This window comes from Lissotriton vulgaris, chromosome 2_1 (assembly GCF_964263255.1).
Source record: "Lissotriton vulgaris chromosome 2_1, aLisVul1.2, whole genome shotgun sequence".
NCBI lineage: Eukaryota > Metazoa > Chordata > Amphibia > Caudata > Salamandridae > Lissotriton > Lissotriton vulgaris.
In genome coordinates, this window is record NC_141687.1 from 1,284,989,035 (window position 1) to 1,285,015,084 (window position 26,050).

The window sequence follows — 26,050 nt, forward strand, 5'->3', positions numbered from 1 at the left end:
TTCTTTGAGTCTCCGGCCTTCTTGGGAAGTATTTTGCTCGACCCCGGGGTACCGGAAGGCTTGGGTATGGTCTTCGGAGACAGGCCGGCAGGCGGGGCTTCTGAAGCGGTATTTCGGTCGCGGCTAAGGCTTTTGGGCGATGCTTTGACCGGAGCCTTGTCGGGAGTCGGAGGCAGGGTAGGGGCTTTGGTACTCTCGGTTTGCCCCGTGGGATGTCATCATCGGAGTCCGACTGGTCTTCGACTGAGACGAGCTCTAGGTCGGAGTCCGCTGCCTCTGGGAGCTCATGTTCGTCGTCGAAAATATTTTCCGGTTCAGGTGCCGGTCGCTGCATCTCTTGTCGAGCAGCTCTTCGGTTCCGGATGGTTTTCTTTGACCGGAACTGAGCACAAGCTGGACAGTCTACTTTGTTGTGCTCCGGAGATAGGCACCTGTTGCATACCGTATGCTTATCGCTATGTGGAAACTTGGATCGACATTGTGGGCATCTTTTGAACAGGGTCCTTTCCATCAGCAGGAGGCCCACGTGGCGTTGAAAAGGCCCAACGGCCCGCGTCGACTACCAGATATAGATAGAAAGAGTTGTCGAGTCGAGGGGTACCGAGCGGAAACAATACCGTAGAAAGTGTGAAGTTCTTGGCCTTGGAAAGTTGGAAAACTTTGGTCTCGAAGTTGGAGTTGTCGAAGTGCATCCAAACCCAATGGCGGAGAAAAACAATCTGAAGATGGAGAAGATGCCCATGCGCACTGTAGTCCAGGGGAGGAGTCACCTATCTTGTGATACTTCGAAGACTCTTCCAAGACAACAAGGTGCAAACATCCGGACCCAACACTAGGCGGCGATCTATGCTAAGATATGAGTTCAGCAGCCCACATGCCTCGAACATCCATTTCTAACTAAGGAAAAATCAGGCTCTCCTGCTCCCTTGCATCCAATCAGTGAGCAGCAAACATGCCTTCACTGTGCAGTGTAGGCTCACACACTGGATTTCCTGACTCCAACCCTTAATACTTAGCACCCTGTTGCTAGTGCACCATGCGGACAGAAAAGGAGAGACCAAGTCAACATGTGGTCAAGAGGATTATGGAGCAAAACGAACAATGATGTGCTTATGAAAACACCATACACGCTTCTCCAGAAGAAACCCACCACGCCACCGGACTCCACTGGACGGACCACAGCTGCGTCCACTTCAGCTTCAGAAGGACCACGATCCACCACCACCAGCAACAGGTTGCACGCAGAAGCTGGAACAAGATCACAGCCGACCAGCTCGCGACCTCCCTGAGCATGAACCCTCCCACCAGCGCAACGAACCCAAGCCAGGCGGCCACCAACCTCGCGAAGTGGATCAGCAACTGCGCAGACGACCTCGCCCCTCTGAAGACCCCGCCTAGCAGACCCGGTAGCAAGAAAGCCCCATGGTTCACCGACGAACTCAAGAGCTCCAAGAAGAACTGCCGAGCCCTCGAGAGAACCTGGCGCAGAGACCCAACACCGGACAACATGACTGCCCTCAAGCTCGCCACCCGAAAACACCACCAACTCATCCACGCCACCAAGAAAACCGTATTCAAGGAACGACTGGACAACAACGCACACAACAGCAAGGAACTCTTCAACATCGTTAAAGAGCTCTCCAACCCCAACGCCGGAAACAACGACATCACCCCTTCGCAAGACCTCTGCAACTCCCTCGCCTCCTACTTCCACAACAAGATCGCGAACATACACAACAGCTTCAGCACTCAACCGACGCACGCCACGACCGAACCACCGCCCCCCTCCACCACCCTCCGCGCCTGGACCCCGATCAGCACCGAAGACACCGTCCGCACGATGAACTCCATCCACTCCGGATCTCCTACCGACCCCTGCCCTCACCACGTCTTCAACAAGGCCGACGCTGTCATCGCACCCCACCTGCGGGACATCATCAACACCTCCTTCGACACCGCTACCTTCCGGAGAGCTGGAAGCACGCCGAACTCAGCGCTCTACTAAAGAAGCCATCAGCCGACCCCACCGACCTCAAGAACTACCGCCCCATCTCGCTGCTCCCGTTTCCTGCAAAAGTCATCGAGAAGACCGTCAACAAGCAGCTGGCCGCCTTCCTCGAGACGAACGGATCCCTAGACCTCTTGCAGTCTGGCTTCCGGGCCAACCACAGCACCGAGACCGCCCTGATCGCAGCCACCGATGACATCCGAGCACTGCTTGACAACGGAGAAACAGCAGCCCTCATCCTCCTACACCTCTCCGCGGCCTTCAACACTGTCTGCCACCGTACACTAGTGCAGCGACTCAGCAACGCCGGAATCCAGGAGAAGGCACTGGAGTGGATCATCTCCTTCCTCGCCGGAAGGACACACAGAGTCCCCCTGTTCAGATCTGAAGCCACCGAAGTCATCTGCGGCGTTCCTCAAGGCTCCTCGCTCAGTCCAACTCTCTTCAACGTCTACATGAGCCCCCTTGCAGACATCGCACGCCAGCACAACCTCAACATCATCTCCTACGCCGACGACACCCAGCTGATTCTCTCCCTCACCAACGACCCCGCCACCGCCAGAGCCAACCTTCACGAAGGGATGAAAGAGGTAGCCGAATGGATGAAGAACAGCCGCCTGACACTGAACTCGGACAAGACGGAAGTCCTCCTCCTGGGATCCTCACCCTCCGCCTGTGACGACTCCTGGTGGCCCCCCGCCCTAGGCAGCGCACCCAAACCAACAGACCACGCACGCAACCTGGGCTTCATCCTGGACTCCTCCCTCTCCATGACCAGACAAGTCAACGCCGTCTCCTCGTCGTGCTTCAACATCTTGCGCATGCTACGTAAGATCTTCCGGTGGATCCCCACCGAGACCAGGAAGACGGTCACCCAGGCCCTCGTCACCAGCCGTCTGGACTACAGCAACTCCCTCTACGCCGGAACCACCGCCAAACTCCAGAAGAGACTCCAGCGGATCCAGAACGCCTCAGCACGACTCATCCTGGACATCCCCCGTCGCAGCCACATCTCCGGACACCTGAGAGACCTGCACTGGCTCCCGGTCAACAAGAGAATCACCTTCCGTCTCCTCACCCACGCACACAAAGCCCTACACAACCAAGGCCCAGGATACCTCAACAGCCGCCTCAACTTCAACGCTCCCAAACGCCAGCTTCGATCGACCGGCCACGCCCTCGCTGCCGTCCCCCGCATCCGAAGAGCCACCATAGGGGGACGGTCCTTCTCCTACCTCGCCGCCAAGACATGGAACTCCCTCCCGACCCACCTCCGCCTGACCCAGGACCACCTCGCCTTCAGGAAGCAACTCAAGACCTGGCTGTTCGAGCAGCAGCGGACCCCCCCTCCCCTAGCGCCTTGAGACCCTCTGGGTGAGTAGTGCGCTATATAAATGCTTTGATTGATTGATTGATAAATGCTTTGATTGATTGATTGGAACAAGGCCAGTCAATGGTATTATGTCCAACAAACCTCTCTCCAATTTATAACATCAACATTCCTATTACTATCCCTACTGCAGTCACGAGTGCAAGATTACCATCAAAGAAAGAAGCTCACCACACCAAGGACGGAGAAGAAGATGACAAAGGCAAGACAGGCATAGGCACTGTAGGCACTGGCGTTGATGTCAGAGTGTCGCTTCTGGTACAGCTTCAGCATGCAGAGGCCTGCAATCATGTACATGAACGAGGTGTCTGCAGATTCAGAAAAAAAGTAGGGAGAGAGGTCAATTGGAAGGGGATGTGGATACCGTGAAGTAAAAAAAGAAAATACATTGTTTTATGATTGTATGGTTTTACAAATGAAGACATGTATGCCTTCTTCTCTTCATTGAGTTCTAACAGTAAATATATATATATATATCTTATGTGACAAGTCACACACTTTGCCATAATTATTTTAAAAATCTGCCAACATTCAGAAGCCTTGTGTTACAAATGAGTGCACACTAAATGCTTCCAATTCATTCGGGATATTTAGAATCGGGATCTCCTCACTACTTGCACAGGATTACTTGACCAGGAGGACGCGCTAGCACCTGTGTTTAAATTCAGAAACTTTGCTCCAGACCAAAATTACATTCATTTTTCACACATGACAAGATGAAAAGATATTGATGACAGTCTCAGAGATAGAACTGTTGCCCCTCACAAGCCTGCAAAGGTTTATAAACTATTTTCTAAGCAATATGAAGTCGAACAGCAAATGTCAGAGTTTATAATTATATTGCTAAGAAGGGGCTTTCCAGGTGCTCTCTGGCCAAATGAAACGAAACTGGAGTTGTTCAGCTATAATGTTTAACATTTGGCAAACACAAGGGGATGATGGATGGAGCACTGAAACTTTTCAGATACTCACCCCAAGTCACAGATCTGGGTTGAATCCATCATCGTTCTTTAGCTCGCATCGCCACCCCAGTTCAGACACCGCTATATGCAAATCAGTCTCGACCTTGGCCCTCATGGGAACAGTCTAGCCCGAACTGCAAAGCCAGGTCTCCTCTGGACCGGAAACAAGCATCCTGGGACCGGTTTCATACACCAAATCCAGTATCACCACACAAATCTCATACCTACTGTCAATCACGGGAGCGAAGGGGGCGGAATATGTGGGCCTGATTTGGAGCTGCAAAAACTAGATGCCTCACAATCATGGAGTCCAGCATCAATTCTTGTATGTACCAGCATATTCTAGATACAAATGTAGAGATCATCTATCCAACAGCAGAAAGTGAACCATGCAACAGGGCAATGAACTAAAACACACCAGTAAATCTTTGATTGAGTAGCTGAAAAAGAAAATAATCAGGATTTTGGAACGGATAAGTCAAAAACAATACCTCAACCCTATTATAATGGGGACTAGGCCAGAATTCTTCCCAGCAATAGGAGTATGAGGATATTTTTACTTGAAGTTATTTCTGATAAAGGGGTTCGGTTTCTGAATCATGTGGTGCACTTACTTTTTCACTCAGAGCAACTGAGTTTTGGCGGATGTTTTGTTTAATAAACATTCAAAAAAGTGTGAGCGATATTTGTCAAATGAGGTCAGTTTTACCTACTCTTAAGACCGGATGAGCACTAAATAAAGATCAGATATGTATAAATATGTAAAACCATGGACTCAAGTGACGTACTTTCTTTTCTACATCACTGTACATAATGAGAAGAGATACATCACAGTGAAGAGAAAATAAGGGGTGAACATGTCCTTTAAAGAGCAGAGGGAGGTAACACCAGAATTGGAACCTTATACAATATTCTTTTAAGTATGAAGAATGATGATCTTGACAAAACCGAAAGAAAGTGGGTGCTAAAATTGAATAATCCAAATGTAGATCTAAACCAGGTATTAAATATGAGCCAAAAGTTATTGATGGCGAGTAATCTTAAGGCACAACTATATAAAACTGTTTTTGACCTTTATTTTACCCCCGCTAAATTATTTACATGGGGCAAACGGGAGAATGATTTATGCCCAAGATGCACTCAAGGGCCGGCAACCCTTACCCATATGTTCTATACTTGTCCTGATCTGACCTTAGTTAAAAGCATGATAAATTCTTTTTGGGAAGAAATTTTTGGACATAAAATACCAGAATCTGAAACTTTATTTGTACTTGGCCATGACCATACCTTAAATTTGAAAAAATCCGAAGAAAGACTAGTTTTTATTGGCATGGCTGTATTTAGGATACTTCTATATGCAAGATGGAAAGACGTAGATCCTCCAAGCTTTCAGATGTGGCTAGCACGCTTTTTGGCAGTTTACAGATATGAAATCGCAATGTTTAAAACAAGAGGGTTCAATCTAAATTACGAGGAGATATACTTTGGCGACCAATAACTGAATGGAAAAATTGCATTATGCCGGGTGGTATTGGATGACTGTTGAATATACCTATAATTGATCTTTGAGTTTACTTACAATGTATTATAACTTTATTTCCCCGATGTTATTTATGTTGCTCTCTGTAACCATTCTTTGAATTTCAAAACCTGCGATTTATTAATACTGCTGTATTATTTGAGTTGATGTATTACTGCAATGATATCCTACTTATTATGCCTGAAAAAAAAAAAAAAAAAAAAAAGAGAGCCGAGAGAGGTAACAAGTGTGAAAGGTGCAGAAACAACGGAGTCAGAAGTGAAATACTAGATGTTGGTTTGAAGCTGGGAAAAGAGAATTGTAATTGGAGAGAGGTGAGTAAGAAGGGCAACCAACAGGTTTCAAGAGAGAAGAGAAGACTTCAAATAGAAAGGAAGACATATGTAAAGCAAAGAGGGGGAGTAAAGAGGGAAAACATGTCTATAGAGAGCAGAGAAACAAGCGCTAGAACGGGATAAACAGGTTTATAAAGGGCAGAGAGAAAAGTGATCTAGAAGGGAGAGAGGCGGGTAACAAAAAGTGGAGGCAAACAATTCTGGAGAAGGCACACAGGGATTAGGTGGGAGAGGAGAGAATGAGATGTGCGGTAAAACCAGAGACATGTGGATTACAAAGGGAGGGGGAAGGGGACGTGACTAAGATTGGAATGAGACATGAGATGGTAGAAAGCAGATAGGAAGACTGGTCCAGAGAGCGGTGAAAAAGAAGGCTGTTGATAACAAAACTGCTAGGACCAGCATACAATAACTTGCATTAACTACCCAGTCATGATGGATGTAAGTGTCAGAGGGGAAACCTGCCTACAAAGGGGAGAGCAATTAGTTAAGATAAGCAGATTTATTATCAGAGTTGTGTAGGGTTAAAAGACCCTGGCACTATGTCCATTTCACAACCTGCTCATAATTTTACTATTCTGGCAGACCGAGTATGTTTCCCCAGGTCACTAAACTCCTGAGAAGTACTTTACATGATTAACACATGTTGCTCACCAACAGTGTTAAACTCAGGGTTGGCAGGGGGCACCCAAAGTGATACTTCATTTAACAGGATGAGACACAACTAATGGTTGGTGGCAGCTAATTACAGTGGTGGTGAAAAGGCCTTTTCACCTGCACCCCAAACAGAAAGACTTCCTATCGATCACCTTGGTTAATCAGTACACTGTGTCATAATTAGAACCACCTCACTCCTTTGTGCTTGAAGTTCACAAGTTGGGTTTCGATACATGTGAGATGGGGTAGCCATAGTGGGTTCCCCCATGGAGTATGTAATACTACGGTTATAGGGAGTGAAAAACGGCTAGAGAGGGAGTTAGTGGTCTCGTCTTATGATGCATGTGCTGTACACAGTTTTAGATTTCTTCCTAACGAACAAGTTACTTACCTTCGGTAACGCTTTTTCTGGTAGATACTATATCTGCCTGTGGATTCCTCACCTTGTGAATATCCCCTTGCGTCAGCAACATTCGGAAATTCTTTTCGTAGCCTCGCGCCGACGTGGATAGGACGTCACAGAGACACGGCTCTGCTCGCTACTCCGCTGACGTCACCGACGCCTATAATAGGCCCACGCCGGCGTGATGACATCAGTTCCGCCTTTTTTCCGTGCCATCGAGGCACACGGACGGACCAATGACAGCAGATATATACAAAGTATACACAGTACACAATAGTCAAGGCAAAACACACAGTGCAAAGCAAATGTAGAAAAGCAATTGAAACATTTCCTTGACATCAAAATAAAAATACATTACAGTACAATAACTCTGGCATAGAAGAGTGGACAACGGGGAGGTGGGTGGGTCAGTGAGGAATCCACAGGCAGATATAGTATCTACCAGAAAAAGCGTTACCGAAGGTAAGTAACTTGTTCTTCTGATAGATACATCTGCCGTGTGGATTCCTCACCTTGTGAATAGAGTCCCACAGCAGTCCCCACTCCCGGAGGAGGGTGTCCACTCTTCTAAACCAGGAAATCCTGAAGGACAGAGCGCGCAAAGTGGCCGTCCCTCCTGACTTCGGTATCCAAGCAGTAATGCTTCGCGAAAGTGTGGAGGGAAGACCAAGTTGCCGCCCTACAAATATCCTCTACAGGAACACCTCTAGCCAAAGCAGAGGTTGACGACTTAGCCCTTGTAGAATGAGCCCTTATACCCTCTGGAGGTTCCTTACCGGCCAAAGAGTAGCAGATCTTAATACACAGAACGATCCATCTTGATAAAGTCCTTTTATGGACCGCTCTTCCCTTCTTGCAGCCAGCAAAGCCAATGAAGAGTTGATCATCCAAGCAACAGTCTTTAGTTCTGTCCAAATAAAAAGACACCGCCCTCTTAGGGTCCAGACGGTGTAACCTCTCCTCCTCCTTGGAAGGGTGCGGGGGAGGATAAAAGGTAGGGAGGGTAATGGATTGACCAAGGTGGAAAGGAGTCACCACCTTAGGAAGAAAAGCAGCCCTGGTCCTTAGAACCATCCGATCAGCATGTATGGTCAGGAACGGGGGCTTGGAACTAAGAGCTTGAAGCTCACTCACCCTCCTTGCCGAGGTAATTGCAACTAGTAAAACTGCCTTAAAGGTTAAAAGCCTCATAGGACATTTATGAAGAGGCTCAAAGGGAGAGCCCATCAGAAAAGTCAAGACAAGATTCAAGTCCCACTGAGGTACAATAAAAGGAGAAGGGGGGAACTTGTTTAAAAGACCCTTCAAAAACCTCAAAACTACAGGAGACTTAAAAAGAGAGGGCTGATCAGGCAAACAAATAAAAGCCGACAGCGCCGAAAGATAGCCCTTAACCGTGGCAACTGCAAGCCCCTGTTGCGCCAAAGAAAGAGCAAACCGGAGCACATCTGATAAATGGGCTCTCAACGGGTCAACATCATTCTCACCACACCAAATAACAAACCTAGACCATCTATATGAATAGACAGTCTTAGTGGAGTCACGTCTGGCAGACAAAATGACATCCACCACGTCAGGCGTGAGAGAAAAGGAAATCAGGTTGCCCCGTTCAATCTCCAGGCATGAAGGTGCAATGTCTGGAGGTGGGGGTGTAGAACCTGCCCCTCCATCTGTGAGAGGAGGTCTGCCCTGAGAGGGAGAGGGAGACGGAGCGGCGGGTGAGAGGAGAGGTGGAGTAGATCTGTATACCACACCCTTCTTGGCCAATCCGGGGCGACCAATATAACTTGGGCCCGGTCTTGGCGAATTTTCCTCAGAACCCGAGGAATCAAGGGTATGGGAGGAAACGCGTAAAGGAGTTGAGTTCCCCAACTCAACTGAAACGCGTCCCCCAAGGCTCCTTGCATCGGATACTGGAGACTGCGGAAAGACGGGCAGTGAGCATTCTCGCGAGTGGCAAACAGGTCCACCCGAGGAGTCCCCACGTCCGAAAGACGTGACAAACCACCTCCGGGTGAAGCCTCCACTCGTGGTCGGCAGAGAACTGCCGGCTGAGACGGTCTGCACGCACGTTCAGAAGTCCAGCTAGATGATTTGCCATCAGACAAATCTGGTGGACCTGAACCCAGGACCAGAGACGCAGAGCCTCTCTGCAGAGACACTGCGACCCCACTCCTCCCTGCTTGTTGATGTACCACATCGCGGTCGTGTTGTCCGTCAGGACTTGGATCGACCGACCGCGAAGGGAAGGGAGGAAGGCCTTGAGCGCCAAACGTATCGCCCGCAACTCTAGAAGGTTGATGTGAAGCAACCTTTCCTCTGGATACCAAAGACCCTTGACCTCCAGATCCCCCAGATGAGCACCCCACCCTAGAGTGGATGCATCCGCTATCACCGTGGCCACCGATGGAGGTAGATGGAAAGGCTTTCCTTGCGACAGGTTGCCTTCCACGCTCCACCAAGACAGATCCGCCGCAGTTTCTCTGGAGATCTTCACCGACTCCCCGAGATCTCCGTTGTGCTGATACCACTGCCTGCGGAGACACCACTGGAGTGCCCTCATGTGCCAGCGTGCATGGTTGACCAACAGAATGCAAGAAGCCATCAGACCGAGCAGGCGAAGGACCTTCAGGACTGGAACGACCGCTCCATTGAAAAATAAAGGAATCATTTCCTGAATGTCGCGAATCCTTTGAGGAGGAGGGAATGCACGACAAACAGTAGTGTCCAGTACGGCACCTATGAACAGGTTGCGCTGGGAGGGCACCAGGTGAGACTTGGGTACATTTATCGAAAAACCCAACCTGAACAACAACTGAGTTGTCTCTTGCAGATGATGGAGCACCTTCTCTGACGACTCCGCTTTGATCAGGCAGTCGTCCAAATAAGGGAATACAGGTATCCCCGACCTCCTGAAATGAGCTGCCACCACCGCCATCACCTTGGTGAAGACTCGAGGCGCAGTAGTAAGACCAAACGGAAGGACCGCAAACTGGTAGTGCTGCGACCCAACCGTGAAACGGAGATACTTCCTGTGCGACTTCAGGATGGGTATGTGGAAATACGCGTCCTGCAAGTCGAGCGACACCATCCAGTCTCCTTCCATCAACGCTTGAAGAACCTGAACAAGGGTGAGCATCTTGAATTTCTCCTGCTTCAGATAGAGATTCAAGATCCTGAGATCCAGGATTGGACGAAGCCTGCCATCCTTTTTGGGGATCAGGAAATACCGGGAGTAGCATCCCTGACCCCTTTCCTGCTCTGGGACCACCTCTATCGCACCCTTTCGTAACAGAGTTAGAACCTCCTCCTGCAGAAGAGACAGATGTTCCTCGGTGCAAAAACCTTGACAAGGAGGGTAAACAGGGGGGAATTCCCGAAAGGGAAGGGCATACCCATTTTCTACAAGATTGAGAACCCAAAGATCTGTCGTAACCGATTCCCAATCCTGTAGAAAATGGGTAAGCCGACCCCCAACCGGACCCACATGATCCTGAATAGCGGATCTAGGGCTGCTTTTCTGCGGCAGGGGGGTTGGAAGAGGTGGAGGAAGAGGAGGGCTGACGTCCACGAGGACGCGCTCTTTGCTTTCCCCTGTACGATCTGTACACTGAATTTTGCTGCTGCTGCTGCTGTTGGCCTTGCCGGAAATTCCGAAAGGAGCGACCAAAGCCCCTGAACCTTCTGTTGGAAGAAGTGCCTCTGATCTGGAGACCCAAAGACTTAGCTGTTGCTCTGCAATCCTTGAATCTCTCAAGAGCCGCATCCGCCTTCTTCCCAAAGAGACCTGAACCATCAAAGGGAAGATCAAGCAAAGTCGCCTGAACATCAGCCGAAAAGTCCGATGACTTCAGCCAGGCTGACCTCCTAGTGGCGACAGCAGTGCCCATAATACGAGCCACAGAGTCGGCAGTGTCCAGACCACTTTGAATAACCTGGCGGGCTGCCGCCTGAGTGTCAGAAATCACTTCCTCAAAATCCTTCCGGTTGGCATCAGGAATTTTTGGAACCAGGACACGCAAAGAATCCATCAGGGCATGCACATATCTTCCCATCAGACGAGTGGCATTAGTTGACTTCAACGCCATGCTTGCCGATGAAAAGGTCTTTTTTGCAACTTGGTCCTGTTTCTTTGCTTCCTTCTCACAAGGAACCTGAGGAAAGGCACTAAGACTCTTCTTTGAACAGGCAGCCTGAATGACCAGGCTCTCCGGCGAAGGATGAGAAGACAGAAAAGCCGGGTCCTCAGGAGCAGCCCTGTACCTCCTCGCAACACTCTTAGAAACCGCAGGAGCTGACAAAGGTTTCTTCCACACCTCCATTATAGGATCTGTCAAAGCATCATTGAATGGAAGTAAAGGCTCAACCACAGAATTCGGTGAATGCAAGACCTCAGTGAGGATATTAGACTTTAACTCCACTGTAGGCAGAGTCAATTGAAGAAGCTCAGCAGCCTTCCTCATAACCAGATAGTAAGGCTGGATATCCTTAGAAGGAGCACCTGAGCCTGAGGGCAACTCCCACTCAGGAGAGAAATCAAGAGTCCCTGAATCCGCCAATTCCTCAAAACAGCTCTCTTCTAATTCACCTTCTTCAACCTCAGACTGCGAATCCATGTATCTCTGCTCTTCCAAAAGGCGTTGAGCTTCCCTTCTGGATCTCTCCTTTACATGCCTCGCAGTCGGATCCACCTGCGGCTCCGACGGGTTCGGGGCCAGCGCCGGTATCGAATCCGACGGCACAGAAGAATGCCCTCGAGGACGATCAGGAGCAGGCGACGCTGGAATCGGCGTAGACGACTTCGGCGGAGCCGGGAACTGCCAATGCGGCATCGGAGCCGGCATGTAAGGCATAAACGGAGCCGGAGGATAGGAGTGAGGAACTCCCAGGCTGAATGCCAATGGACCCATGGGACCCGAAGGTGCACCAGAGGGGTACCACGCCCTTGAGAAGACGCCATACATAGCGTTAAGAAACGCTGAAGGGTCCTGGCCTGGAGCAGGAATGGGCGGCTGAAAACCATCAGGCCGGTCCTGTGGAGGGATCGGATTCGGCTCATCAACAGGCGCAGAATCCACAACCTCACGAGTCTCTTCCTCTTCACGGGCCGGGGACGGCGCCGGAGACGGATTCGGAACCGGAGAAGTATTCGGAGCCGGAGTGGGAGACCGCCCATGCGACTCGGAAGGTGAGGCCTCACCTTCATGCTCAGAGACTTCGAGAGTAACCACCTTCGAACGTACCTTCTTCGGTGACCTCGACCTCGAGCCCGACTCCTTACCAGACCGACGTCGGGACTCATGTCTCCTCTTCTTGTGCTTCTTCTTCGACTTCGAAACATGATCCGACGCCGACTTCGAAGACGACCTCTCTCGAGAAGCAGACCTCGACCTCGCCCTGGACCTCGACCTCGCGTTCCGAGAACGAGACCTCAACGACTTCTCCTTTCCAGCTTTCACCTTAGCAACCAGAAGTTTGGCTTCTCTCTCCCTCAGGGCCTTCGGATTCATCTTCCGACATGAAGAACAATCCTCCACATCATGGTCGGAACTTAAACACCAGATGCAGTCTTCATGGGGGTCGGTAATGGACATCATTTTACCGCACTCCCTGCAGGGCTTGAAGCCGGTCTTCTTGGATGACATCGTCGAAGAGACAGGATACAGAGAAGCAGAAATAGGCGACAAAATGGCAACAATGTACCAGTAGGCTACAGAGATTCCCGATAACCGTTAGCGTCGACGACGCGGAAAAATGGGAACTGATGTCATCACGCCGGCGTGGGCCTATTATAGGCGTCGGTGACGTCAGCGGAGTCGCGAGCGGAGCCGTGTCTCGGTGACGTCCTATCCACGTCGGCGCGAGGCTACGAAAAGAATTTCCGAATGTTGCTGACGCAAGGGGATATTCACAAGCTGAGGAATCCACACGGCAGATGTATCTATCAGAATCTACAATTGTTTGTAATGCCAACTACAACTGTCTTACTTCAATCGTTATTCGGAGTAAGGTGAAAGAAGGAACACTTCTGGTACTGGACCTGCACCAAGCCAGTTTCTGCAGGTCAACATTTGACTTGGCAGGTTTAGCAATACAGGAATATAAGAATGGGTCAAAAGCATAGCGGGGGTTCTGCACCATTCACTAAATAAATGGCTTGCATGCACAACCTATTCATTCTGTGCCAATATTTGGCAAGAGTGTGTCAGGAAGCAATGCACAAAGTGACAGTTGTACCTGAAATTGGTTGGCAGAGAGCTGTGGCATAAAAGTCATTTGGAGCCAATAGCTTACCACCAAAGGTTTGGAATTGACTTTAAATGTGGCTGGGCCATAGGATTTGGGACAATTGACAAAGGACTGGATTTAAGTATTCACTTTTCACTTCAAGGCTCTCTGGACACTTGTGCTGTGAAGGTTGGGGACAAGAGGCACACTTCTTTACTTTTAGGAGTAACGACGATGCTGGAGGACTGAGGAAGATCTCTGCTGCGTGTGGAGGACCTGCCCTGTGCAGCCAGTTGTAGTTAAGCATGCAGAATCTTGTAGTAGGGAGGTAAGAGAAGCCAGGCCTACCAAGAAAGTAAGCCTGTAGTAACAGCAAAGCTCCACCTGCATTCTCTGAAGAAGGCCACCAAAAATGGCGTACTTCACTCCGTTGTCCCCAAATGAGAATGACACCAGTTTCTCAGGAGACGCACCATGCCTGCACCCTTGAATGCCTCGACTTGTTCTGCAAATGATGAACATGATGTCAATACTTCAGAGGGACCCTCTATAATGCATCTTGCAATGCCACACTTCTTGTCCGACCGATGTCAGTGAACATGTAGTCTCAAAAGGATTTTGCTTGCATGTGTCTTTTTCCGTAGCCATAGCACAACCCAATCATGCAGCCAAAGAAGTCGCCGTACTGTCATTGAGCAGTCATCTCTGAGGGTGGGCCTGTGTGTCTACTTCCACCGCTGCTAACCTTCCCACCTGGGCAGGACTGTGGCTTTCACCACACACCTTCAGCCAGTGAATTTTGTGTAACTGTAGCTGAGCAGCGCAGTCCCGGTGCACAGCTCCCTTGTAGCTGCACAGAAACACAATTCGAGACACTGTATGAGGCACTGAGCCAACAAAGAACACCTACATGGAGGTTGTGCAATTACTTACAGGCAAGCAGTAAGCTCTCTTATTGTATCCTCATGTGTTTGTGTAAGCAAACATTGCAGACATGTTACATAGCAACCTATGTATACGTTCGGAGAATTTATGTTAATGCCATAAACATTATTAATGTTACTGAGCATATCAAAATAAATAAAGATTTTTTTTAAAGAATAACATTGAATAGACATTATATTTGTTTCTAGCTTACCTGTCGCTCGTTGCTGCGATCTCAGAAGAAAGGCAATTCAGGGAAACTCGTTATGATAACATTAAATTTACATTGTGTCATTGTTATTGAAACTTATTCATTTTATTTTTGAAAACTTTTCTAAGTGTGGCTTGAGCAGTGCGTCCCCGATTGGCTTCCAATCATGATTCTGGTTGCTTGTTCGTTTGAGAAAAACGGGCTTGAGCAGTGCGTACTCGATCGGCTTCCAATCTTGATTCTCGACGCTTGTTCGTTTGAGAATTACGGGCTTGAGCAGTTTGTATTCGAACAGCTTCTAATCTTGCTTCCCGTTGCTCGTCTGTTTCTGAAGCTCCTAATGCCTTTTTCTTTTGTGCTTCTGATGTTGATCGACCAATCGATTTCCGTTTGGGGGTCATAACGGTCAACGATGGTCGCAAATTCGCTGTCTATTTCAGTATTCGAAAGATTATGAGGGCCCTGGGGGCCGATTTAAAAAAAAATTTACAGAAACCTTTGCTGGAGTGTACTCAACAACTTCCCAAAATTTCATGGCAATCGGATGAATGGTGTAGTAATGCATAAAGGACAAACAGACAGACAGACATACTTTCGTTTTTATATACATAGACAATGATGCTTGTGCGGCTTGAACAACACATTCTATCATACACCACCCTCCATGAGTACGTTTTGACTGTTTAACCTCACTACACCTGAAAGCCAAAGCCTAAAGTGAGGTAGCTGTTGGAGTCTGTGGTAGTATTCCTGTCTTTCCAAGAAGAGAAGCAAAACTTTTGACACAAATTGCATAATGGCCCGCGAGCCACACAGCCTCTCTGAGAACTTGCCTGACAAGGTAAATCAGAAAGCAGATGCTTCTGAATCAAAGAAATTGAAGAGAGAAATAAGGAAGAGAAGGAGAAAGTGGGTTATTGATGGATTAGGAAATGGTAAAAGGGTGTGGAAAGAAGTGGAAAGGGATTTAGAGAGAGGAGATGCGAATGACAGGGATACAGTCAGGAAGAGAGATGGAAAAAATACAGCTAAACATGTCTCACACATGAGGAGTGTGCAAAGGAGGAGGAATAAAAGTTGAGCATGAGAAAGGGTAAGGAGTCAGGAGATTGAGAGCTAGAAAGGTAAAAAGACATAATGTAGGTCAAAATTGAACACTGCAGTAACAAGAGAAGGAGACGCAATGTTAGCTTTACAGTGAGTGATTGAAGCACAGGTTGCTTGTCTGCTCATCTGATAAACAAATATTCTGCTCACCAAACTGGAAGTTGGTGTAGTTGGGGCAGACATGGTAGCAGGCACTCAGCAGCCCTTCCATCATGAGAGCTGTACCCATGGCGTAGAAGACTCCGAAGTGTTTGGGGATACCACACTCCTGTCCGTACAAAAGAAGGGTAGCATCAGCGCCAGAATTGCACTAGTGACAATTTTAACTCTGCCACCTCGTTAGGAAGGGCAGCATTTTACCATTGTTTATCCCCAAAACATTTCAGAACAGCCACTCTCACTCTTCTTCCAGCGCTTAAACTCATCTTACATAGGTGCCTGGTTACCTGATTTCTGAGCTCATATTTTTTATTTAACGTTCACCCTCATAATGATCTTAACTCAATGCTTACCCTGGTTATTTCTTCAACATGAACGCTCCTTGAAACGCGCCAGGTATCCTCAAAGGTCACCCGGATCCTACACTCAATGTTCACCTCAATTCTAACATCAATGCTTACTCTTATCCTACTACCAATGCTTGCCCCGATCCTACCATAAATGCTCACCCAGATTTTACCTCAATGCTCGACCGGTTGTGCACCAGGGCTCGGTTGTAGTTCAGCTCTCTTTGGAGCACGATGAGCAGAAACAGCATGCCCAGCATGATGTATCCCAAGTTACTGAGGATGTTGTTAAATGCACTAGTAAAGAGAGAAACACACTGATGGTGACAGACAGCAGGCACTAGCATGAAGCTTTAGACAACAGATTTTCAAGATCTGCTCTAGAATGAATGTAATTCAGTGAGGAGAAGACCCAAGACAGGGCACAGAAGCCACTGGGCCAGCAGCTACAACTTCACTCACTGACAATGCCATGAGAGAGAGAGAGAAGAGTTGGGGTAGAGGCTTTTGCAGATGTGACAGCAAAAGAAGAATGACTCAAAACACACACACGCACACACACACACACATCAACCACACATCACAGGCATACCAAAAGTGGCGTCTGAGGCGATACCTCGTTTTGAAGTACATCTCCTGAAAGAAGAGACTGACTCGTATTGCAAGTACACAAAGCAAGAGGAATTTCTAACATTAAACAGTGTGTAGGCGGATGTAAAAGGTATTCACGTGATACACTTTAAGCATCACAGCATTTGTTACAGCTTGCTGGAGTTCTGCTCTTACAATAAGAGTTCATAAATTGGAAACTCTAGTATAAGCAATGACTAGCTCACCTTTTGTTGTTTTTTGCAATTGAATAAGTGTTTTTTTAAATTAAGTTTTTGTGCTTAGATGCTGATGGATTATGGTCAAATAGAATTCCGTCACCTTTATTTCTGTTGTTGATATTCCAAATAAGGGCTTCCCTGTGTAACTGCAACAACTTGTCAATTTGTTACTGTATGATATGCAGAGGATAGCCTCACATTTGAAATAATCTAGCAAATGCTTGCAGATGATCTTTAAAAGTGTCCTCAGTGCTGTAAGTCTGTCTTTTTATGAGTGCATTGCAGTACATAATGCTGAGTTTAGCATTGCGTGGGTGACACAAACTGATCAGTTCGAATTTTCTGTTCGTAAATGGCGAGTAGCAAATCCAGAAAAGGGAGATAATGCTTGTTTTTATTATTACTGCTGGTGCATTTGATGGTAGGATGGATACTGTTTATGTAAGTTGTAAATTATTCTAGTATTCTACTTCCTGCACTTCATCCTATTTATATGGCATCAATGTATCTTAGCCAGTAAGTTAGAAGTAGCAAGTATATGGTGCTCTGCTTTGTCTAACTATATTAGCATAGGATGTAGCTATCCGAGAGCCCATGGCAGATGGTGTTTACCATTTAAGGTAAAATTATTGCATTTAAGGATAACTCTTGCAATGTTGGTAAGCACGTTGATTGATGGTTTTTTAGGTCTCGCTATTCGATGCGCATGCGCATCGAGCTTGCGAGACTATGGGGGCTTAAACAGTGTTTAACTAACTTGCAAGGAATCGTGGCGATTCCTTGCAGTGCCCGTGACTTTTAAGCTCAATGCGCATGCGCATTGAGCTTAAAAGCGCGTGCACATGCCCCCAGCCGCCTGCCTTGCCCACTCTCTCTCTCACAGCCTCCCCCAGCTCCGCCCCCTCACTTCTTGGTTGCACGGCCGCTAGGCCGTGCCTCCCCTACTCTCCTTCCCCCTCCTCCTCCTACTCTCCTCCCCCCTCTTCCTCCACCATTTGACTGACAGTCACGGTCAACGGAGAGGCATAGCAGCGGATTGTTTGTAATGATGGAAACAGGCTGCCAGAGTGCAGCTACTCGTTTAGTCTACTTCCGCTATAAAGTAGTGTCCCTTGTGAACACCGTCCCCTTCCTTCACATTACTTCGAGGAGTTATTTTAACCTCAAACGATAAATCAACTGAGGTACTAATAAAATGGCGCCAAAACGCTGTGCCCGTGCCCGACTACCTCCTTCAGTCCTTATACGAAACCGGCACAAGGAGCTGCTGGTTGTATTCACATTGTTTTCATCCTCGCATTTGTTTGCTGCGGCAGCTGGGGCAACTGGAGCCGCCCCCCTCCTCCTCCTACTCTCCTCCCCCCTCCTCCTCCACCATTTGACTGACAGTCACGGTCGACGGAGAGGCATAGCAGCGGATTGTTTGTAATGATGGAAACAGGCTGAAAAGTTCACTCGCCGCACAAATCTAAGAAGTAAGTATCTCATCGAAAAAATTTAAGACCTAAAATTATCCTTTGGCGATAGTGTTTGTTCAAATTAGTTGCACTTTATTCTTCTTCATTAAAAAGCTTTCAAGCAATTCATTGTGAAAAGTTACATAGCTTTAACATCAGACCACATAGTTTCTTTACTTGCAGGCATCGTGCCAGGACCTTCTAGATATATGCTTTGCCTCTGGGAGAAACGTCTCAGAATGACTGGGCCGTAAGCACCAGGAAATCTCAGGTGCAAGGTAGGGACACTAAATAGTGTGTGTCAAGATAACCGCACAGGTACTTTGGATTCTCAAAAAATTTGCGCATCTCATTAGTGAAATCAACTTTCAATTGTGCAGCGAGGTCTCCCGCTCTCCATTCGGTAGAGATGCGCATTCAATAATGACTTTTTAGCTTCTCTGAGACTACGGCTCCTTCGTGTGCTGCCGGCACCTGGCTGTTAACTGGAAGGCATTTCATGCTTTCTTGGGCATGCTATCCTCTTATGAGTGTTACAGGACTTGTGGTTTCGTACATGGCTTTGCGCAAACAGAGATGCATTGCTTCTGGGCTCCTGCTGTACGTGTACGCAGGCGCATTGCAAGTTTATTCGCTCACAGCACATCGTTTAGTCCGTTTTTACTTTCGTTCATGCCTTCTGAAGGAAATGGATGTGTGTATGGCCATGTGTACGGAGTCTTTTAAATTGGAATTAGTGAACTCCAAGTCCCAGCCGCATTGATCCAGGCTGTCTCTTTCAGCCACTGGCTTGACACTTTGTCAATTACATATTGGCTCAGCCCAGAGAACTACTTCTTTCTTCCCCACTGTCTCTCACCTTATGTATAGGTTTTGCAGTAACCCGTCACCTACCACCACCAACACCCCATCCAACACCAACACCCCATCCACCACCACCACTGCATCCACCACCGCATCCACCAGCACCACATCCACTGCATCCACCAGCACCACATCCACTGCATCCACCACCACCACATCCACCACATCCACCACATCCACCACCACATCCACATCCACCGCATCCACCACCGCATCCACCACATCCACCAACACTTTAACCACACCCACCACATCCTCCACACCCACCACCACTAAATCCACCACCCCATCCACCAACACCACCACCCCATCCACCACCACTGCATCCACCACCGCATCCACCACCACATCCACCACCACATCCACCATCACCACCACATCCACCACCACATCCACCATCACATCCACCAAGCTATTAATTTTGCTATTTTCAAAACCAACACAAAAAAAAGTGTCATTTACTATACCAATCGCTCAAACTTTCCTAATGCGAGACCTATTGCATTTCCAATGCTTGTTCTTAGTTCTTTTATTAAGAGCTTCAGATAATGCCATAAGACCACCCACATGCGGTATACTAGTGTATAATGATGTAACATCAAATGTAGCCATGAGAGTGGCTATTGTTGGCTTATGACACGTTTTGGCAAGTCTGGATCTTGATCACACTGTCTGCTAAGGTAAAGTGACTGTACAATACAAATAATACAGTTGATGGATTTCCCATTCAATCATGAAAAAACATCTACATAGTGCACAATGAGATAGTCAAAACAACAACATAGAAATACATTGATCGATCACCATCTGCATTACTTATAATACATAAATATTCTAATAACCACTCAAAACGTCTACCAGTTATATCGCCAACAATTAGGCAGTTTTACGATCCATGACAATGTCACATGTAAACACAGAAAATTACTCACCACTTAGTTTGGTGTACAGTCACATATAAATTACACCTCTCATTGTCAAAAGTCATCATTGTACATAAAACAGTGAGCAGAGTACAACATCAGTGCGTGGACAGGTGGCACCATGGGACTCCACTGTGATATTGTACTGTCTCCAAAATTGTTAGCATGGAGCCCTATATAAGCCCCACCCCTACAAGCTGATGTCTTTTCCTTCCTTTCCGCGCAGTCGATGCGGACAGAGAGCTCAGCTTCCATAGTCCACAACAGTATGCTAGGGGAATTTCTCTGCCAAAAACTACAGGATTCCAAATGTGCCATGACCGGAGGAAGCAGATGTCAGTCATGGACCCACATTACATCTGCTTAGGGTGTCTGGGGTCCAAATGTGACTCCTAAAGTCTTGTGCTCAAAGTAACAGGCTGCTCCTGTGCCAGGTTCCAGATGTGGTCCGAGTTACCAGTGTCAAATAAGTAAAAAAAATTAAGTCTAAGACAAAGTCTGACAAACACAAGAAGTCAAAGCAGCCCGTTTCTCAGATCTGTCCCTGTGGCCCCTAGAAGACAGCCAACACTTAAAAGACCCAATTAAACCTCCCTGCCCGGGTGGCATGCAGTTACCAGTGGGGAGATGCAGATTTTTCAATTCTGTTACACTCTCTAACCTTAACATCTGTGCTTCCTAATGTTTCACCTGTCCGCCAATCAGGACTCCATCCTTGATCTGGAAATTCACTGTTGGCCATAGGAGAGTTTGCGAGGAAGAGGGGGCAGGAGACGTTACTCAAAGTACTTTTCAGTACCCAAATAGGACAAAGGGCTCAGGCAGTATCTTGTATTGTATTGGCATTTATATAGCGCACTACTTACCCGTAGGGTCCCAAGGCGCTTCGACCGCTGCGAAACCCTTCCTGGCTTCCCTGAGAGATGGTCCCTTAATGGGTATCTCCAGGGTGAGACCAGGCATCCCCGGCGGTCTGGTGGGGCCGTTAGTGAAGATGAGGCAAGCTAATGCCCAGAGTTGCCGAGTGTGATCGCAGATCAGAGTGGGCACCGAGGCGAGAGAATTATCGAGTCCGCTGACCCTGGTCCAGAAACCTGCCGCGCCGGGAATCGAACCCTGGTCCCGGGCCGTCCTCTGCCCTCGGGTCTGCCGCCTCTAACCAGTGAGCCACACTACTTCTGGACACTTCCTTCTGAAGGACAAGTTCAAGATGTGGACCTTTGCCCAGGTCCATGCTGCACTGGATCCAGTGTTATTGGACTTGCAGGATACTAGTTTCATGTTCCCATTTTGCAGTTTGAAAGATGCATTCTTCGGTTCATGATTGGGTTGAAATGTTCTGCTATTTGGCCTCATCTTGAGCACATATGTGTTTTTGAAGGTGATGGCCGCAGCCCATCTACGCACGTTGGATATACACACATTCCTATACCTAGATGACCAGCACATTCCAGTACAACGTATGACCCTGATATTTTGGCTCGCTCTTGGGTTTCAGCATGGATGGTTCTGAGGTTTCATGGCTTCATGTTTTCTGCCGATCACTCAACTCAGTTGGAACATGAGGGTGCTGTATTGGAACCTTCACCCGCAATGAGCCCAGCACTGAAGTTGCGTCTCAGAAAAACATATGTATTTTACAAGAAGCAGCTCAGGACCTTCAATGTTGGCTAACAAAGACCAATCTGACCTGGAGCAGTCTGTTCTTATGAAAGTCTGGTGATGGCTCTCCCTTCAGGGGGTACTCTACAATGGCCAACCATTTAGTAGCCATCTCAATTTTAGAGCATATGAGCTCAGCAGATGTCACCTGTAGGACCATGAAAGGCACCTACACCCTGAGGTGGTTCAAATAGGTTTTGTGTGTTGGGTATTTTTTCGCAACTGCCAAGGATGCTGATTCACTCTTACTGCACACTGGAGTTTATGCCTAAAGGCTCCCTGGGAGACTCATTCTGTGTGCAGTGGGACTTAGTTCTCCTGTATGCTGTATCTTCTGCCCCAAGAATGTCAGAAGGGAATGATCACCATTCATCCTGATAGCCCCGGATTGGTTCAGAAGAGTGTGGCACTCAGATCTCTTGAACATGACCATTTGCCTTCTGTGTCATCAACCTCTACAGTAGGATCTTCAGTCCCAGAAACAGGGTTGGGTTCTGCACCAGAATCTTATGGTCTGCTCTCCATGCATGTAGACCACGTAGAAGAAACTGAGTGGGTTTGATCTACCTTCATAAGTAATGGATGTAAAAGTAGTGGATGTATCCCTTCGGTTCAGCACCCATGAACTCAATTATTCTGGTCGTTGGATAAAGTTTACTGCCTGGTGTGGTGCACTCAGATTGTTGCTATGAGTAACCTTTGAGACTATTTATTGGCCATTCCAAACTTTCTTGGCATATAGATCTGCAAAAAAATAAGCAGGGGGTTGTAAATGGCCCGGGGATACCACTCTGGACCCTCCAGTTATTCAGTAAGGTTAAAACTGTGGCTAACAAATATGAAACAATACAGAGATCACAGTGATGGGACATCTACAGGATTCCAGTTCACGTAAGACATTTCCAGACAAACATACGACGTACCGTTTAGCCTATTCCTAATCCACATAGCATTACTCAAAGCAGCAATATCTACATGGCATCAATCTCCGGATAAACCAGAGATCAATGGGAATTTAAAATACTGTTAACATGGGGTCATCGCTTGATCATCAACCCTTTATAAATCCCTTTGACGAAAACAACAATTCAATTTGAATGATAGCTAGTAGGAGGCCTTGGATACAGACCTTATAGTCATGGAATAGGCAACTGCCCCCAAATATATGTCCATAAAGTATCTATGAATGCCTGCCTAAAATCTGTACAGTTTAACTACTTACATCGCACTTACCTCACCCCACAAATGCAACAACATCTTTCCTGAAACCATCAATAACTGCCCTAGCTGTCATAGCCCAGAAGCCACGCTCTCCCATATTTGATGATTATGTGATGGTAATGCCATTCTTGATGTACATTCCTTTTAAGCCTTTGCACAGTTGTTCATTGAGATTGAGGACCATACAAATGGAATTCCTCATTGCGATTACTTGTGCGTGCCAGGTCAGTGAGCTGCAGGCGCTGTCAGTGCAATCTCTGTATAGACCGCCTTCTTCTCTGATAAATTGGTGCTTCCTTTCTGCCTTAAGTGACGACACTCTTATATGTGAGACAGTCCATTGCTCTCTTTACTTTTTCCATCTGGCCTATCCCTCTAAGGAGGGGGAGAGGTTTCATTAAATTAACCACAAGAGCCCTTAGTTTTTACATCAACTGCACATAGGATCACCAGGTAGTTGACCTCCTTTTTTTTAGGGCTCGCGAAGCGAAAAGCCCTGTTGTATGGGGTTTAAAAATGGACCTTGGAATTCCACACAGCTCATGCGTGTGCATTTCCAAGGTACATTTTGATTGGGCTTTGCGTGCGTGCTGTTTTTTAACAGAACACGCAATAGGCCATAGGCGGTCGCGTAGCTCCACCTATGGCCTATTGGTGTCTGTTACGCACACCAAAGCCCATATGTCTTCAATTATCGCGGCCGCAATGATTGAAGACATATGCCTGCAGGCGCGCGCCCACCAGTCGCGGCCGTTTTTTTTCCGATAGTGATCGCTTTCGCGATCACTTTCAGTGCCACATTTTTTTTGCTGTGCCACAGGTATGACTGCTTTTATCTTCAGTGTATATCAATTGCCCTGGATTAAAAGCCGATTCGTGTCATTTTGAAGTTTCTTCTTATGAATGTGTGCTGCTAAAAGTAGATTTTCTGTTCGCCCTAATCAATCTGCAGCAGGCAACTGGGTTTTATGACTTTATAATCCATTTTTGATTGTAGCGCCCATTGCGAGATGCTGTCTTTTCTACAGAAAACGGTACAAAGCTGAGCCATCCAGGGCACTCGAAGGCCCCTTGCTGCGCCGAATCAATAATAACTGGATTTGGCAGTCTCTTGAGCCAGCAGCTGTGAATGGAGGGCCCGGCCGGCTGCGCTCTTGAGGGCAGGCGTGCCGTCTCTTCAGAGGGGCCTTCCTCCGCTGTGCCTTCCAGCGCCGTCTCCTCAAAGCACTGTAGGCATTCCCACGGCCGACCAATGTAATGTGTCCCGGTATTTCGGGTCAATAACATAAAAGTCACTTCTATCTCCTCCTGTGATATTGCGTCTCCTGGGGCGAGCAACTTTACAGCCTTTTGAAGTCAAGAAACTTGAGATTCAGGTCTTCTTTTCATCTAGGACCACAGCGAGGGGACAGAAAGGGAGATGTGCTGTACGCAGCCAGCGGCCCTGCCCAGAGGAGGCACCCACAGGGAGTGCAGGTAACCGTGTTACTGACTATCAAACTGATGGAATAACACGGAGTGACGTGCCGACCTTGGATGAATTTCTAAGGTGCAACTCAGCTGGGGAAGCTCTGTTTTGAGGCTAGGTGGGACCCAGTGGCTGTGGCATAGCAAGGGTGCATGGTAAATACAGAGCCTCCGCCCCGCGCCCACCTTCAGCCGGGAAGCAAAATAAATGCATTTTTGCGGCAGAGGGGCCTCCTAAAAACACCTTGCCCAGGTGGCACTGCGCTCTATGCATTGTTGATAGCTTAGCCCCTGGTTGACGACCTTGGAGGGTTGGGGCTCATGAAGGAGTAAAGGGGTGCTGCGTGAGTAGCTGAGCACAATGCAGAACGCTCTAGCCCTTTCAAGCGCTGTCCCTCACCTGCATTCCAATAGCACAAAGACGTTTTTGGCTGCCCCCATGCCGTGGGATCTATGAAAACCTGCAGTGGATTACAGCACAGCAGAGATTCATCGAGTTCGAGTTGGCAAGCTACCCTGTACGTTTTCCAGCTCACCTTGGTTACACATGTGAGAAAGTCTCCACCTGTGCGACTGATGGAAGTGCACCGATATTGTTTAACATACACGCACACACAGCGTTGAATTGTCTGCTCTGGTAGTTATAGCACATAATGAGGGGGAAGGCGGCCATCATTTCTTGATATCTAAAGCTGTGTGGCTTCAAGAATGTGTAAACACTGGAGCTTTGTTTTGATGCTTCTTGGCGCGATCACGTATTGTGTATTAAAATTGCAAAAATTACTTCAACAGCTAGATTGTCCTAGAAAAGTCAGTTCTAACTAGCCTTATCTAAAGAATGTAATACAAAAGCATTTAGTCAGTGTAAATAGGCACGAAAGCAGAGTCTCCCACACTGCAGCCTCTAGTTCCTCAGAAGAGGTCCGGAGCGGAGGACATCGGTTCAGGTACGTTTTATTTTAATATTAATTTTTGCGCACAGAACTCTTTGTACACGGATTAGTTCACAATGGTGAACCACACCTGATTAGAGGTGAGGCAACTTCTGGTAAGGCCCCCTGCCCCTGCTCAGCCTGCATTCATTAATGGGCCGGTCGAGTGAGAGACTCGGAATGACACCTCTGCTTTTTTGGTGAAAGATAGGTAGTAGAGGCCCATCTGCCTTCGGAAAGACTGCTCAGGCTCCCACATGGTCTCTGGCAGCATCTGAACAGCAACGCCACAACGTAAATTGGCCACCACGCTGGCCAAAAAAGCGTCCCACAGCTGCAACTCCGACACTGGCCCATTGCTTGAGCGCCTGTCTTACCAATCCAACCCTCTATATTTGTATGCTATAGCAGAAAACTCACAGA

General features: G+C 47.7%; 1 protein-coding gene across 2 annotated transcripts in view; it reads right to left on the reverse strand.

The window, feature by feature from the left end:
- Positions 1-26,050, reverse strand: part of SIDT2 (SID1 transmembrane family member 2) — a 292,970-nt gene that overhangs the window by 74,875 nt on the left and 192,045 nt on the right. For both annotated transcript variants that reach the window (XM_086957049.1, XM_086957048.1), the window contains 3 exons: positions 16,445-16,568; positions 15,916-16,033; positions 3,570-3,706 (listed from right to left, as the gene is read on the reverse strand). In XM_086957049.1, coding sequence (XP_086813175.1) covers positions 3,570-3,706; positions 15,916-16,033; positions 16,445-16,568 — 379 coding nt within the window. The remainder of the gene's footprint in view (positions 1-3,569; positions 3,707-15,915; positions 16,034-16,444; positions 16,569-26,050) is intronic.